Source organism: Vombatus ursinus, unplaced genomic scaffold (assembly GCF_900497805.2).
Source record: "Vombatus ursinus unplaced genomic scaffold, bare-nosed wombat genome assembly UNPS02007284.1, whole genome shotgun sequence".
In the NCBI taxonomy this organism is placed as follows: Eukaryota; Metazoa; Chordata; class Mammalia; order Diprotodontia; family Vombatidae; genus Vombatus; species Vombatus ursinus.
Window position 1 is genome coordinate 15287659 of NW_020947062.1, and position 15066 is coordinate 15302724.

The 15066-nt window shown below is 43.6% G+C and overlaps 1 protein-coding gene across 2 annotated transcripts in view; it reads left to right on the forward strand.

Moving 5' to 3' along the window:
• CEP170B (centrosomal protein 170B) overlaps positions 1-15066 on the forward strand; it is a 103247-nt gene that overhangs the window by 16272 nt on the left and 71909 nt on the right. For both annotated transcript variants that reach the window (XM_027849097.1, XM_027849099.1), the window contains exon 2: positions 14538-14627. In XM_027849097.1, coding sequence (XP_027704898.1) covers positions 14538-14627 — 90 coding nt within the window. The remainder of the gene's footprint in view (positions 1-14537; positions 14628-15066) is intronic.

The window sequence follows — 15066 nt, forward strand, 5'->3', positions numbered from 1 at the left end:
AATATTTGTTTCCTTGACTGATTCTCCAGGATGCTTCCTGTAGGGGTCATTGCACACATTCTCTTCAAACCCCTAGTGTTTTCCCCATCCCTCTCTTTTACAGCAAACATCTGCTTTACTGAGAAGACAAAGACCATCCAGTATGAACTCCCTTACCTCCCTTGCCCTACACTTCAAATTCTTTCTACAGCACCACCCATCCAATCCTCCTTTCTTCCAGTCTCTGAGAGAGGGATGGCCTTTCTCCTTCCCAAGGCTAACCCTGCTACCTGTGCTCTTGGAGCCCACAGCCAACCTGTGCTCTAGGAGGCAACAACTTCTTGTGCTCCAAGTAGTGCATCCCTTGTGTATTGGAAAGTATATTGGGTTTACAGCTAGAAGACCTGGCTTTCAATCCTAGTTTTAAATATTTACTGTGTGACAATGGAAAAAGAACTTCATTCCTGTAGGCTTCAGTTTCTTCATATTTTAAAAAGGGGGTTGGATTAGGTGCCCTGTGAGGTACATTTCATTTCTCTATATCAAGATCTATGATCCTATTCTCTTACTATGAATATTCCTATGATAGCATTAGGAGAGGGTAAGAGATGAGTAGTGATGATTGGTAACTGGCTTCCTGCTAAGCATACTGATGCAATTGTTTGTCAATCTGATGCTAATATTGGGGAGATCTGTCTTCCCAGGCCATGTAGAGATAAGCTGTGACAGAGAGTCTCCCTAGATTTGAGAATTCGGACAAACACCACCCACTTTTGGTGGATGTATTTGAGACCAAACAATAACACCAAAAATACCATAGATAATAGTGTTAGAAATGATGAAATTCTGAGCAGCGAATTGAAGAGCTTAAGGACCCAGGTGATGCTGTAATTTTTGTTGCCAGTTGAAAGCAGGGGCTTTAGAAGAGTGATTAAGGTTTTGGAAGCAAACAGCTGGTTAAGAAGATCTTGTCTATGAATGGTGAGAGCTCTATTGAGGTCAAGAGGAAGATCACAGACAAAAGACCCCTGCTTGGGGTAGAGGCAAGGTTGGCTGGTGGATGTCAGAGAAGGCAGAACTACTCAGCTGAATAGAAAAAAAAAATGCCTAACTCAAGAGAAATAAGGAAATTGTAAGAAAGCTTTCTGCAGCTTAGTTGTCAAACACATAAACTACAGCTTACTGAGAAAAAACAAACAAACTGGCAAATGTGATTGCTGAGAGGCTGCTGGTGATTTTGGAAAGTTCACAAAGAATGGAAAAACTGTTGAAGAAATGGACAAAGTCCAAATTTTCAAAAAAGTAAAAAAATCAACCAGTGAGTTTGACTTTAATTTCTGGCACAATTCTATAATATATCATTAAAGAGAATTTGTGTGCATTTAGAAAGGAAATCAATCATCATTAAGAGCTAATATGGCTACATTTTTTTTTGACAGGTCTACTAGATGAGTAGATCAGGAAAATGTGGTAGAGATTATATACCTACATTTTAAGAAGGCTTTGAGAAAGTCTTTCATGCCATTCTTTTGGCCAAAGTGGAGAAATGTCTGCTAAATGATAGTTCCCTTCGAAGACTTGGAAGCAGTTGAATATCAGAGCCAAAGAGGAATCGTTAAGGACTCACTGTCAACTTGGGGGGAGGGAACTGGTGAAGTACCTTCCGTGGCCATATGTTGTTTAACATTGGGTAAAAGCATAGATGGCATACATATCAAATTTCTAGATTGTATAATGTTGGGAGGAATAGCTAATCTCTAGATCCTAAAAGATATTGACGAGCTAGAACAACGGTTCAAGTTTAATGAGATAAAATTTATTAGTAATTGTGGTAGGAGCAGTATTTTAACTTCTCTGCCCATGCAGGTTAGGCTAGTTTGTCTTTAAAATGTATTGAGACATTTCTGGAGACTTGGTTGGCTGAGGGGTCTGAGGGCTCAAACTGTTGATGTCACTTCTTCATTACCTAAGTATGAAGCAGCTATGAGGATTTGAGGTGGGGGGTGGGGGTGGGGAGTGTATCAGAGTTTTTTCCTGGTTGGCCTATGTGGATAATGCAAGCAAGGAGTGCCTCAGTGCCTATCCTCCATTGCATATCCTCCAACCATGGCTAAGTAAATCTCTTTTTGTTAACTACTGAATGATCTATGAGTGTCTCATTTTGTTCCAGTATTCTGTACCTAAACTGTGACGGGTCTGGCCAGAGTCCAGCCCAGCCCAGAACAATTGGTATGGTCTTGCTAAATTGGAACATAAAGAGTTTGTTGAAGTGGTCTATGGGCAGTGCAGAAGAAGGTGAGATGGACTGGGCTTTCTGCGTCTGGTGGTGCTTTTGATGATGCCTCTAGAAATGTGGTTCTTCACTGTGGGATACTCCCACTCCTGGGAAATTAGAGAGTAAACTTTCTGTGACTGTTCAATGAGAAAAGAACAATGTGTATATTCTCTGTGTCCTTTAGAACTGTACCTTGAAGATAATGATTGTGCTAGTTTAGCTGGCACCTGCCCTCTTATACTTAGGGAAAGACACAACACAACACAAAAAAACAAAAATCGCTCTTCCTGGCCAGTACCTGTGCTCTATCTCCCATGCGGAAACTAATCATTTACATTGGATTAGGGAAATGTACCTGGGACCCAACATCATACTATCTAGAAACTTGTTAAGTATGGCACCTATGCTTTTACCCAAATCACTGATAACAATGTTGAACAACATAGGGCCAAGGACAGGTACTCCAACAGTGCCCTCCTTCCAAGTTGACAGTGAGTCATTAATGATTCTTTTTGGGTCTGATCCTTCAACTGCTTCCAAGTCTCCTGGCAACTATCAATTAGGCAATGTTTCTTCACTTTGACCAAGTGAATGGCATGTACTAGCCTAGCGCAATTATCTTCAAGATACAGTTTTAAGGGCACAGTTTTGTGGGTCTTTAACCCAGCTTCAGGTTCTACTATCTCATCAGAACTCAGGTTACCTTCCAAGCAACCTCATTAGAAAAAGACAAACTCAGAAGAACTAGTTGTGCTCTGCCCTTGCTAAGACTCCATACCTCTGTATAGCTAATGGTCATCATCACCCAGTTGCCTTAGGAAAGGCCACCTGTAAGAAAGACTTTACCAGCTTGAAGGAAGTTAAATCTGTATAAACTGATTTTAAATGGCTTTTTGGAAATGACAATGCGATTGAACCAGCCTTCCTTGTATATGGCCATAGCCAGCTAGTGAGGGGTAGGGTACTATGAAGGATCCTAACAGTAAAAAATTACAAACCAAGGCAAGTTCCTGGACTTTTAGTAATGTATAACAACTGTGCTCACAAGACTGTTGGAGTTTTGTTCATTGTTTATGCTTTTTAATTTGAAATTTGAGAGACTAGTCATAATTTAGTCACAAAGATTTGGTTGTGATTCTTTGGTGCAAGCCATGGGGAGGCACTTGACAGGACAATGCCAAATTCTCTCCAGGAGCCCAGAGACGTTTATGGTGATATGGATGGACGTGCCATTTGCACCCCATTTAATTAATTGCAGATAGGCTAGGGGTGCTTCATTGGTTGAAGAAGTTTGCACTCTCATCACCGAACTGTGAAGTGTGAATTCTAATTCTCTTTCTGGAACTTTCAATGAGGGGTCCTTGAAGAGCAGAGAGCTCAGGTCCCAGGTGCATTTCCATAACCCCAACATGAGTGACTACAGTTTTCACATGGGAGAAAGAGCTCATATACTAGCTTAGAGGAGGCTCTGACTTTTTGCTTTTTTATTCTGTTGTATTGTATCTTTCCCCCCAGTGTAGGAGGACAGTCAAGTACCAGCAGTAACAGCACCTGAGCCCCTGCTAAACATGGGAGGGCAGTAACAATGAAGACCGGGAGCAACCTTTTGTATGGGTTGGGGTGGGGGGGACAATCAGGCCTGCCATAGTGGGGCAGAAATCAGCAAGGCCAATCCAGCAGGGGCAGGGCCATTGTGCTCGGGCCCATAACAACACTGTCCCAGATAGGGCTGAAGATCTCAGGCCTCAGTAGTAGCAGTTGTCCTTCCCTAGAAATGGGAGTAGCAGTTGACGGAGCTGGCAGTAGGTAGAGACGTGACCCTGGGGCATTGACTAAGGCCAGTGGGCAATGGGCACTATCAGTAGTGGACATTAGATCAGCTCCTAGAAACAAGGGTAAAAAGAGAGCTTACTGGAACATATGTTACAAACAAAAGGCAAGCCCTCTCATTGCTGAATGTAAAACTGATGGGCTCCACATTGCTGCCAATAGCTACTCATTGAGTATTGTATGATTACTACCTAGGGAGGGCTTGAAGATAACCAAAGGGTGACATTATTGGGAGGGTGCTGGCTTCGTGGCATCAAGGGAGAGGTATCTTACCAGAAGAAAGGGGGGCAATCCGTTTTTTCAGAAGCCTCTCATGGGATTCTAAACCCTTAGGGAAGGGGAGGTCCTAATTGGTGGGTTAGGGAACACTAAGTAGTTGGTGGTATGTTTGTTAACTGACTCACTGATTGGTACAGAGCAATTGTCCTTCAGGAAATGCCATCATCTTTGCTATAGGTACTGCTCCTCTTTATGGTAACTTTTTTTTTTACATTGACAGACCCCCTTTGAACTGCAAAGATTTAGCATCATCCACCATGTGGATCTGGTCATTTAGACATGGGATTCAGTCCTCCCTGAGATTTCCAGATTCAGTCACCTTTTCAGGGAACTATTACATTGTTTCATTAGTTTGATAAGCATTTATTAAGTGCATACTATTTGCATGTACTGTGTTAAGTCTTGAGGATACCAAGAAAGGCAAAACAAAATAAAACAACTCCAAAACCTAGTTCCTGTTTTTAAGGAGCTCACAGTCTAGCAGGGGAGGCAATATGCAAGGAAAACTACATACAAACAAGATAGAGACAGGATAAATTGGAGATAATCACTGGGAAAGGCACTTTGGGGAATCAGGAAAGGCTCCTTGCAGAAGCTGAGATTTTAGCTGGGATTTGAAGGAAGCAGGGAAGCCAAGAGGTAGAAATGAGGAAGGAGAATATTCCAGGAATGGGAGATGACAGAGGCTGGAGATAGAGTATCTTGACAGAGGAACAACAAAGAGGCTGGTACTGGTATCACTGGATCTTAGAATTTGTGCAAGTGAGGAAGGTGTAAGAAGACTGAATAGCTTTAAAAACCAAACAGAGGATTTTCTATCTGCTCCTGATGATAATGTGGAGGCACTGGGATTTATTGAATAGAGGGATGACATGGTCAAACTTGCACTTTAGGAAGATTGTTTTGACTGCTAAGTGGGGGGTGGACTGGAGTGGGGAGATACTTGAGACAGGGAGTCCAACCAGCAGGCCATTATAATAGTCTTAAGGGTGAGGTAATAGAGCCTGAACTGAGGTGATGGCAGTGTCAGGGGAGAGGAAGGGGTGTAAACTAGAGATGTTCTGAAGATAGAATTGTCAGGACCTGACAGCTGATTGGATTTGAGGGTCAGAGACAGCGTGAGAAGTTGAGGATGACACCTAGATGAAAAGAACTTGTGTGACAGGGAGAATGGTGGTACTTTCTATAGTAATAAGGAAGGTAAGAAGAGGGGAGGGTTTGGGGGAAAGATGAGTTCAGTTTTGTACATGTTGAGTTTTTGATGTCCATAGGACACCCATTTCAAGATGTCTAAGAGACACGGAATAGCTGTGTGACCTGAGCAAGTCACTTAACCCTGTTTGCCGCAGTTTCCTTATCTGTCAAATGATCTGGAGAAGGAAATGGCAAACCACTCTAGTATCTTTGCCAAGAAAACCTGAAATAGGATCACGAAGAGTCAGACTTGGCTGAAAAACCACCGAACAAGAGGCAAGGAGATGTGAACCTGGAAATGAAGAGACAGATTAAGGGTGGACAAATAGATCTGAGAATCATATGCACAGAGTTGATAATTGAGCTCACAAGAGCTGATGAGATCACCCAATGAAATAGTATAGAAAGAGAAGAGGCCCAGGACAGAGAACAGTAGAACACCTAGGGTTAGTGGTCCTGACCTGAATGAAGATCCAGCAAAGAAAAGAAATGCTCAGACAGATTGGAGGAGAACTTGAAGAGAGTCATGTTGGGAAAACCTAAGGAGAGGAGTGTGGTATATGGTGTCAGAGGCTGCAGAGAAGCCTAGAAGAAAAGGCCATTTGATTTTGTTTTTCCTATGTTTCTGTTTTAGTTTTTCTCTTTTTCTTTTAATGCTGTCTGTATCAAGCTTCTTAAATATGGGGCAGAGTTGACCAGTAACAGCCCTAAAATCCTTTAAGTGGTAGAAAGTCCTCTAGAAACCCTTAAGGGCCTTCCACCAAGGGGCAGAGTGTTGGAGGAGCAATATCCTAACCTCTCCTCAAAAAGCCATGCTTCTGTTGCTGTCTCATCCTCGAATTTTCCTCCAGATCAGGAGGATCCTTGATTATCCAATCACCTCTGTAGACTGCATTCCCCCATCTCCCCTCTTTTCCCTCTCTTTTGTGTATGATCTTATACTCCAACTAATGTATATTATCTTATAACTCAATGAGGCACAGGAAGCTCACATAAGAAACAGACAATAAACACAATGTGAATACAAATACAAAGGAGGATTTGTGCCAATGGTGGTCAAGGAAGGCTTCTGGAGGAAGATAAGTTTGTAGCTGGATTTCCAAGGTGTTCATATTGCTATGGAAAGCTCAGGGTGTCTGAACTACATGTCCTAACTTCGTGTGAAAGAGCTGGGCTCTGAGGTTGGAATTTCCTCTCATGTCCTGGTTGGCCTCATTGGGCCCCTGATTGTAGTGGAGTAGAAAGCCTTGAATTTGCATTCTGAGGACCTGGGTTACTATGTAGCACATCACTTAGCCTCACAGGTCACAGAATTCTCATTTATTAAATAGCTTGAACTAGATAATCCTTCTGACCCCTTCTAGCATCGAATCCCATAATATAACTCCCATTTATATATGGCACTTTATAAAACGCTTTCCTGAACAGTTCCAAGAGGTAGTAGTGGAAGTATTATCATCCCCATTATACAGATAAAGTTGAGGCTCAGGTTCCAAGAGAGAAAGTAACTTGCCCAAGGTTATGTAGCACAGAAATGGAAGAGCCAGAACTCATACCTAGATCTCCTGACTCTAACAAGTTCAACACTCTTCACATCTTGCTGCTGCTTGTGTTCTCCAGATTCTGGTCTCACTCCCCCTAAAGCTCACCAGCTGTAGAGTACAAATGGGTCAGTTGTTACATCAGTAACAAGATGTGAGTGCGGATTCTTTTACTAAATTGTGCCCATGGCATGAATGTTTGCTGTACATTACAATGCGGCCCTTTATACTGTAGTGTGATAAGCAGTCCTGCTTATCGAGGATGGGCCATGTGAGCTCACTAATCACACCATGGGTGAAGACTCAGAAATTTCAAATAGTGCAGGTAGATTTTCAAGGGTTATTGTGAGATAAAAATTGTTTTTGGAATACCAAGAACTTCAGAGGCTTGAATTCAGAGCTGAACAGAATAGAGCTCAGACTCAGAGGTCGGGAGAACTGGATTCTAGTCCTGACCATGCTACTGATTGTCTTTATGACGTTTAGCAAGGGCCTCTCCCTCTCTGGGTCTCAATTAACCCCTTAAAAGGTGAGTGAGAGGAAGAGGGAGAAAGGTTGGACCTGATGGTCCACAGGGGTCTCCTTAGCCATCACATTCTAGGAGTCTCTGAACAGTTCCCTTGTCAGGATTGCTAGTATCCTTAGGGATACAAGAGCCAATTTTAATAACAATAACAAAAATAATAATAGCTAATATTTATCTGGCATTTACTATGTTCCAGGCGCTCTGCTAAGCACTTTATAATTATCTCACTTGATCCTTACATCAACCCTTCAAGGTATTTGATTCCCTATTCCCTCTTATGATTCCCATTCTACAGATGAGGAAACTGAGGCAAACAGAGGTTAAACAATTTGCCCAGGTTCATGAAGCTAGTAAGTCTCTGAGGCTGAACATGAACTCGGGTCTTCCTGACAACAACAGGCCTGGAGCTGTATCCGCTATGCCACCTAGCTTTCATCAGCCATGAATGTGTGTATTGGGTGTTTGTTCCCTGGCTTTAGTTATAGCTATAGCCATTTTCATTTAAAGTGAGTGGGTGCCACATTTTAGGAAGGACAGTTACAAACTACATATACATGTAATAAATAGCCGTATTTATTTTCTGAACAAAACGACTATATCCTTATGGTAGGATGAGTCTTGCCACTGTCGAGATTAGGGTCTTGGGGTCTTCCTCATGTAGACATTCTATGTAGTATCATAGAACCATAGCATTTCAGAGCTGGAAAGGACCTTGGAGGTCTCTGGTTCAAACACACATACCTACCCCCTAACCTGCTTCCCTCATACCCTACTCCACCTCCCTTCAGCCGCATACTCAATAAGTCTTATTCAGGTTCTGCTGGAACACGCTCAATGATGGAACACGATCAGCCTCCGATACTCCACTGTCAAATTGATTTTCTTGCAGCCACAGGTTCAACCATATCCCCCCCTTTTCCCCATTCGATTAACTCCAGTGGCTCCCTATTACCTTCAGAATCAAATAGAAAACCTTCCCTTTGGCTCTAAAGTCCTTCATAACCTGCCCCTTCCAACCTTTTCTGTCAGACCCTTAGTTCTTCCTGCTTCAGCTCCATCCAATATGGTTGCCTGGCTGTTGGCAAATGTACAAAAGTATACATGAATGTCCATAGGGCAACTAGGTAGTTTAGTGGATAGAGAGCTGGGCCTGGAGTCAGGAAAACCTGACTTCAAATGTGGCCTCAGACACTTACTATACTGGCTGTGTCACCCCGAACGAGTCATTTAACTCTGCCTTAGTTTCCTGATCTGTAAAATGAGCTAGAGAAGGACCAATCCAGTATCTTTGCCAAGAAAACCCAAAAACGGGTCATGAAGAATCAGGCACAACTGAAAAACAACCAAAAAACAACAAAACAGATGCAGTGAGAAAAAGAGCATGAGATTTGGAATCAGAGGATCTGGGTTCCAATCCTAGCTCAGTTTGTACCTTTATGACCTTAGGCAAATCTTTAACCTCTCTGGGCCTCAGTATTCTGATTGTGAAAATGTGAAGGTCCAGATCAGGTTTACTCTGAGGCAGCAAATCTGTGATCTTGTGAAAAAAAAAAATGGAATTGTTTCAGTTTTTATCTGTGCCAAGTCCTGGGCTGGCCTTTCCCTGGAGCTCATTAGCAAGCTTCTGGACTCCTTCCTCTTATTGGCTTTTTCAGAGAAGGCAGATTCCTTTGGTGACCAGTCAAAACAAACAGAATTAGAAAAGAGTGGCTAGCACCAACAAGCCAGCCATGCCTTTTAAAATTTAACCCAGCCCTACCCTTAAGAGGATTACCACTGTTTAGCTTTACCTGTTCCCTGGGAGAGGAAACCCAAGCCCTAGTTGGAGAAGACAGTTTATATAATAAAAACTTTGAATGAATTGCCCAATGAGGCAACATTGTTGCTATGGCAACCAAGAAAACTATTGTGATCCTGATTGAATTCAGTTTGCCACAAGCACCTATTACAGGCAGAGTAGTCACTGATATGTACTGGAGTCCCATGTGCTGATGAAACTACAGGTCTGGTGCAAAAACAAGATGTCTTGCCCCCATGCAAGGCATTATGGTAGATAAAGATGAGGACCTGCTTCAAAGTCAGGAAAACCGCTGGCTGTTTGACCCTGGGAAAGTCACTTGAGGCCTCTGGGCACTCTAGTCAACTCTAATTCTCTAAGGTACAGAGCATGATGAGTTGGCAGTGGGAGTTTTTTCACTGAGATTTCCTCCTGCTGATGAAATCACAGTTTAGCCTCTGCTTCTCCTTTTCCTTGCCCTCCGAAGCAGCTAGGTAGGGCAGTGTATATAGAACACTTTGAGTAGGCCCTGACTTGAGTCAAACCCTGAGTTCAAATCCAGCCTCAGACACTAACTAGGTGATCCTGGGCAAGTCACTTAATCTGTCTGCTGTGGTTTCCTCAACTGTAAAATGGAGATAATAATAGCATCTACCTCCTAGGTTTTTTGTGAGGATCCAATGACATAAGATTTGTAAAGTGCTTTATATAGTGCCTGGCACATAGTAGGCCCTTAATTAATGCTTGTTCTCCTTCCCTCTCACCTCCCTTCGGGTGGGGGGGAGAAAGAGGGAATCATTCTAGTAGGCACCAGGGATACAAAGAGAGAAAAACAATTTCTGCTCCCAAGGAACTTAGATTTCATTGTGGGAATATAATAAGTCAGTTAGCATTTATTAAGGGCTTACTATGAGCCAGACACTGTGCTAAGCTCTGTGGTTGCAACGAAGAAGGAAAATAAAAAAAAAACCAGACCCAGTCCCTGCCCTTTATGAGCTCACATTCTAAGGGGGGGTGGGGGAGGGAACAATTCTACGTAACTAGGTACATGTAAACAGATACATATACATGATAATTGGAGAGAAGAGAGTATTATCAGCTATGGGGGTCAGCAAAGGCTTCTGGCAGGAGGTGGTGCACCAGGGGAGATAAAAACGAAGCTGGAGAGTTGAAGGAGAGAAGGGAGTGCCAGTTCATGGAATATTAGGTAGCACAGTTTGGTATAGAGTAGTATAGAGTACTGGAAGGTAAGGAATGTACAATCAACCTGAGAGTAGATTGTAAAGAGATTTAACTGACCAAGTTATGAATGTGTATTTTATCCGGCTTCAGAAACTCAGACAACTGTGTGACCCTGGACGAAGTTCTCTCATGCTCTCTTCCCTCTGTTTGCCTCAGTTTCTTCAACTGTAAAATGGGGGTAATAACTGCACCTATCCCCACAGGGTTGTTGTGAGGATCAAATGAAGTAATATTTGTGAAAAAGTGCTTAGCAGAGCTCCTGGCATGTAGTAGGTGCTCAGTAAATGCTTATTCCCTTTTCTCCCCCTCCCCTCATGTAAGGAGTCACCAAAGGTTGAATAGAGCCACTGATATCATCAGAGTTGTACATTAGAAAGATTATTTTGGCAGGTCTTTGGAGGCTAGATTGGAGAAGGAAGATATTGGAAACTGAGAGTCCAATTAGGAAACTGTTGCAAGAGACATGTGATGGGAACCTGAACCAGGGCCCCAAATGGGACATGTAAGAGTGAAGGGGACCAATACAATCATAGAGATCCCAGATTTAGAACTAGAGGAGTCCTTACCAACCACCTAGTCCAAACCCCTCATTTTACAGATGGGGAAACTGAGTCCTAGAGAGGGTAAATGATTTATCAAATGTCATATGGCTAATAAGTGGCAGAACCCAGAATTAAATTTGGATCCTCTGTCATGGTCAGTGTTTTTCCCATGGTACCATGCTGCCTGAAGAAGTAGATTAGACAAAACATGGCCATTGATTGGATATTGGGGCTACCTAGCCTCTACTTTCTCAGTAAAGTAGGTGAGGCTCTCTGCTAAGAAGGAAGGGGGAATGTAGGAAACTTGAGAAGAAATTTGGTACAGCCACCACTATGAGGGGTGTGATAGAGAATCAGTCAAGGAAGAATGAAGACTCTCATGCAGCAGTGAAGACCTAGTTGAGTAAAGATCAATGTACAGCAGACCTAGTCAGCAAAATTGTGTGACTTTATCCAACAGCATTCAAAAGCTGTAGAATAGAAGCAGAGAAGGTGGATGGTGGAGGTAACCCATTGGTGGCACTCAGCAAGGCCCAAATACTGATGGGACAAGGGGAAAAAGCTTTGAGAGTAAAGGAGATTGTATGATGGGATTGGTCAATTATAGGGTGTGGATTGCAAAGAGGGGAAAGTGAGGTTAGAGCAAGATGGAATGTACTGGGAGGGGTGGAATTACCAAAGTTTGCAATGAGGACGCCATTGACTTGGTTGGTAGAGAGAGATGGATAGATAGAAGGCAGTCATCAGAGAGAGGAATTTCAGAGTTCTTGAATCATATAGATAGAATAGTTACAGGTGATGGTGAGATGAAAGTGTGTGTGGCTGAGCTGTAGTGAAGGTGCAGGATATGGGAACTGAGGAGGAGTATGAACTGGGTGTATATGGAAGTCTTCAAGGGAGGGCAGGGTAGAGAAGAAGAGTGAGTCAGGGACTGAATTTTAGGAGAGGCAACATGGTGTGGTGGACAGAGCACTGCGCAGTGCCTGGCATGTAGCAGGCCCTTGAAAATGTTTATCAATTGATTGATTGGTTCAAATTCTACTTTGGGTACTTACTAGCTGTATGACAAGTCATTTAGCCTCTGAGCCTCACTTTTTTCAACTATAAACTAGGGAATTATAGCATCTATGTTACGGAGGCAGTTAGGTGGCTCAGTGACTAAAGTTATGGGCCTGGAGTCAGGAAGACCTGAGTTCAAATCCGGCCTTAGACACTTATTGGCTGTGTGACCCTGGGCACCCTGGGCATATCACCTAACCTCTGTTTGCTTTAATCCACTGGAGAAGAAAATAGCAAACCACTCCAGTATCTTTGCCAAGAAAACCTCATGGACAGTATTGGTATGCTGTGCTCCACAGGGTCACAGAGTCCAACGAGACAGAATAACTGAATAATAGCATCTACTTTACAAGGTTGTTGTGAAGATAACTGAGAATGTATGTAAAGTGTTTTTCAGACCTTAAATAGCTATATAAACATGAGCTAATCTTATTGAGACGTGAGGAAGATTGGCTTGAGGGCCTCCAAGTAACTCTAGCTGGAATCTGAATAGGATGCTACGTGGGAGTGAACTTTGGAGGAAAAGAGGGGCCTGAATGATGGTGGCAAATGGATGGATGATCTGGAAATGGCAGTGGGGAACAAGGAGTATGCGTGCCCAATTTCTTGGCTTACTATGTTGGAGGATCTGAGAGAAGGTATACCTGGTGCTGGATAGGGTGGTTAGAGATATGGTATAGAAACTGCACAAATTCCAGTGAGAAGCCAGGTCTCCAGAATGGGGAAGGTAATACTCCTGCTGTCTTTTGCTCTTGTCAGGTTATATGTTGACCAATTGTGAGCCTATATTTAGAATGAAGGATTTTGGTCACCCTAGGGACACAACCAAAGGATGGTGTCCAGGGTGTTGAGAGGAATAAAGGCCATGTTCTGTGAAGGTCAGGTGAAGCAATGCTTCCTGCAGGGAGAAATGGGTCCCCTAGGCTGATACCCGAGTGGAGGGGCCTGGAGTTGGGGAAGATGGTGGAGCTACCAGCATGACTATGGCCCTGGTTGGCTGGCCAGCATGGAGGGTGCTGTCATGGTTGATGTTGGAGCTGGCCCTGAAATTCCTTCCCTTAGCTCAAATCTGGAAGCTCCTCACTAGGCCTGGGTCCCTCTGTGCATTCTGCCTGGGGGGGGGTATCTTGGACTGAGTCTGATTTAGGGTAAGGGGACAAGGCTAAAAAATAGGTGGGTTTGGGCATGGCCAGGGTTGGGAACAATGAGCAGCAGAACAAGATTTCTGCTGGAGATTATAAAGCCTCCCTTGGCAGGAGTGGCATTTTTTCTTCTATGGGAATTTATAGGGCAAACCCTCCCCACCCTCCCCCTGAGGCTTAGGTCTACTGGAAACTCTGAGGTTAACCAGGCAGTGGGACACAGCCTTGGGAGATTTGAAGCAAATATTGGTGTGGTCCCAATTTACACAGCCTTACAGATCTGTAGTGTAGTGGTTAGCCAGTTTTGCAATCAGAATGGCCTGAGTTCAAATCCAGTCTATGATACATACTAGCTGTGCAGCCCTGGGGAAGTCAGTTATCCTTTCAGCATTCCAAACAAATCTCCAAGACCCTGCACTGCAGGGAAGTTGATGATCTGAATTGGTAATAGTAGCCACCATTTGTAGAGCACTGTATATTTTTTTTTTGCATAGTGTTTTCTAAATATTAACTCATTTGAACCTTGCAACAATCCTATGAAGTAGGTACTATCATTATTCCCACTTTACAGATGAGGAAACTGAGGCTGTGAGCAGTTAAGAGACTTGGCCAGGGTCACACAGATAGTAAGTGTCTGAGGCCAGCATCTTCTTGAATCCAAGCTCAACACTGTCCATTGCTTTACCAACTCCATCACCTCATGGAGATAGTTTCCTCTCAGGAAGTTCACCATGCCAGTGAAATTACAGGAGTGATTGGGGCAGGGTGGGGTGGGGTGGGGAACAAACCTAAACATCTGTAGAAAGAGCCCTGGTCTGGAATTAGAAGACATGGGTTCCAGTTCTTTTTCTTCTGCTAGATTGCTGTGTGATGTTGAGTAAATCACTTGTCCCATCTGGACCTCAATTTCCTCCTCTATAAATTGAGGAAATCTTGCCACATTGACATTTTAGGTTCCCCTCCACCCCTTTTAGAGATCATGGAGAAGGGATGCTGCAGGTTTTTTGGTGTAATGTCCTGGGAAGAGCAATTTTCAGAGCAGAAAGGCAGGGCTACTAAGTCGTTGTAGGAAGGTTGGGAGGCAGAGGAGGAGGGGTCTGCCTGGGGGAATACATGGATCTGACTCTCTCTCTCCCTCCCTCCCTCCTCAGTCTCGAAGTGTGGACAAGCAGCACGCAGTCATCAACTATAACCAGGATAAAGACGAGCACTGGGTGAAAGATCTTGGCAGCTTAAATGGGGTGAGTTGACCTCTGGGGTCTCCAACTTCCCTGAGGACTGGTCTGTGTTTCCTCCCTTGCCTCCAGTCCCCTGTTGCCATAGCTGCTGAGGGGGCAGTAAGGAGGGTGGGAAGAAGGGGTATTTTTCCAAATAGTTCCTTCTTCAGGTGACTCTAATTCTGTTAGGGGAGAGGGGGATATTTCTTGAGGGCATATCACTAAGCAAAGGCAACTACAAGTCATTAGAAAGAGGGTTGGGGAGTGAGATCTTTTTGGAAAGAGAATCAGGGGACTGGAGGGGTCTTTAGCCTAGATAGAGGGAGGAACAAAGGAACAAGTGTTTATTAAGCACTTACTGTGTGCCAGGCACTGTACTAAGCACTTTACAAATATCTCATTTGCTCCTGCCCTACAGGAAAATTGAAGGGGAAGGGGATAAGAGAAGGGGGGGGGAGAGATA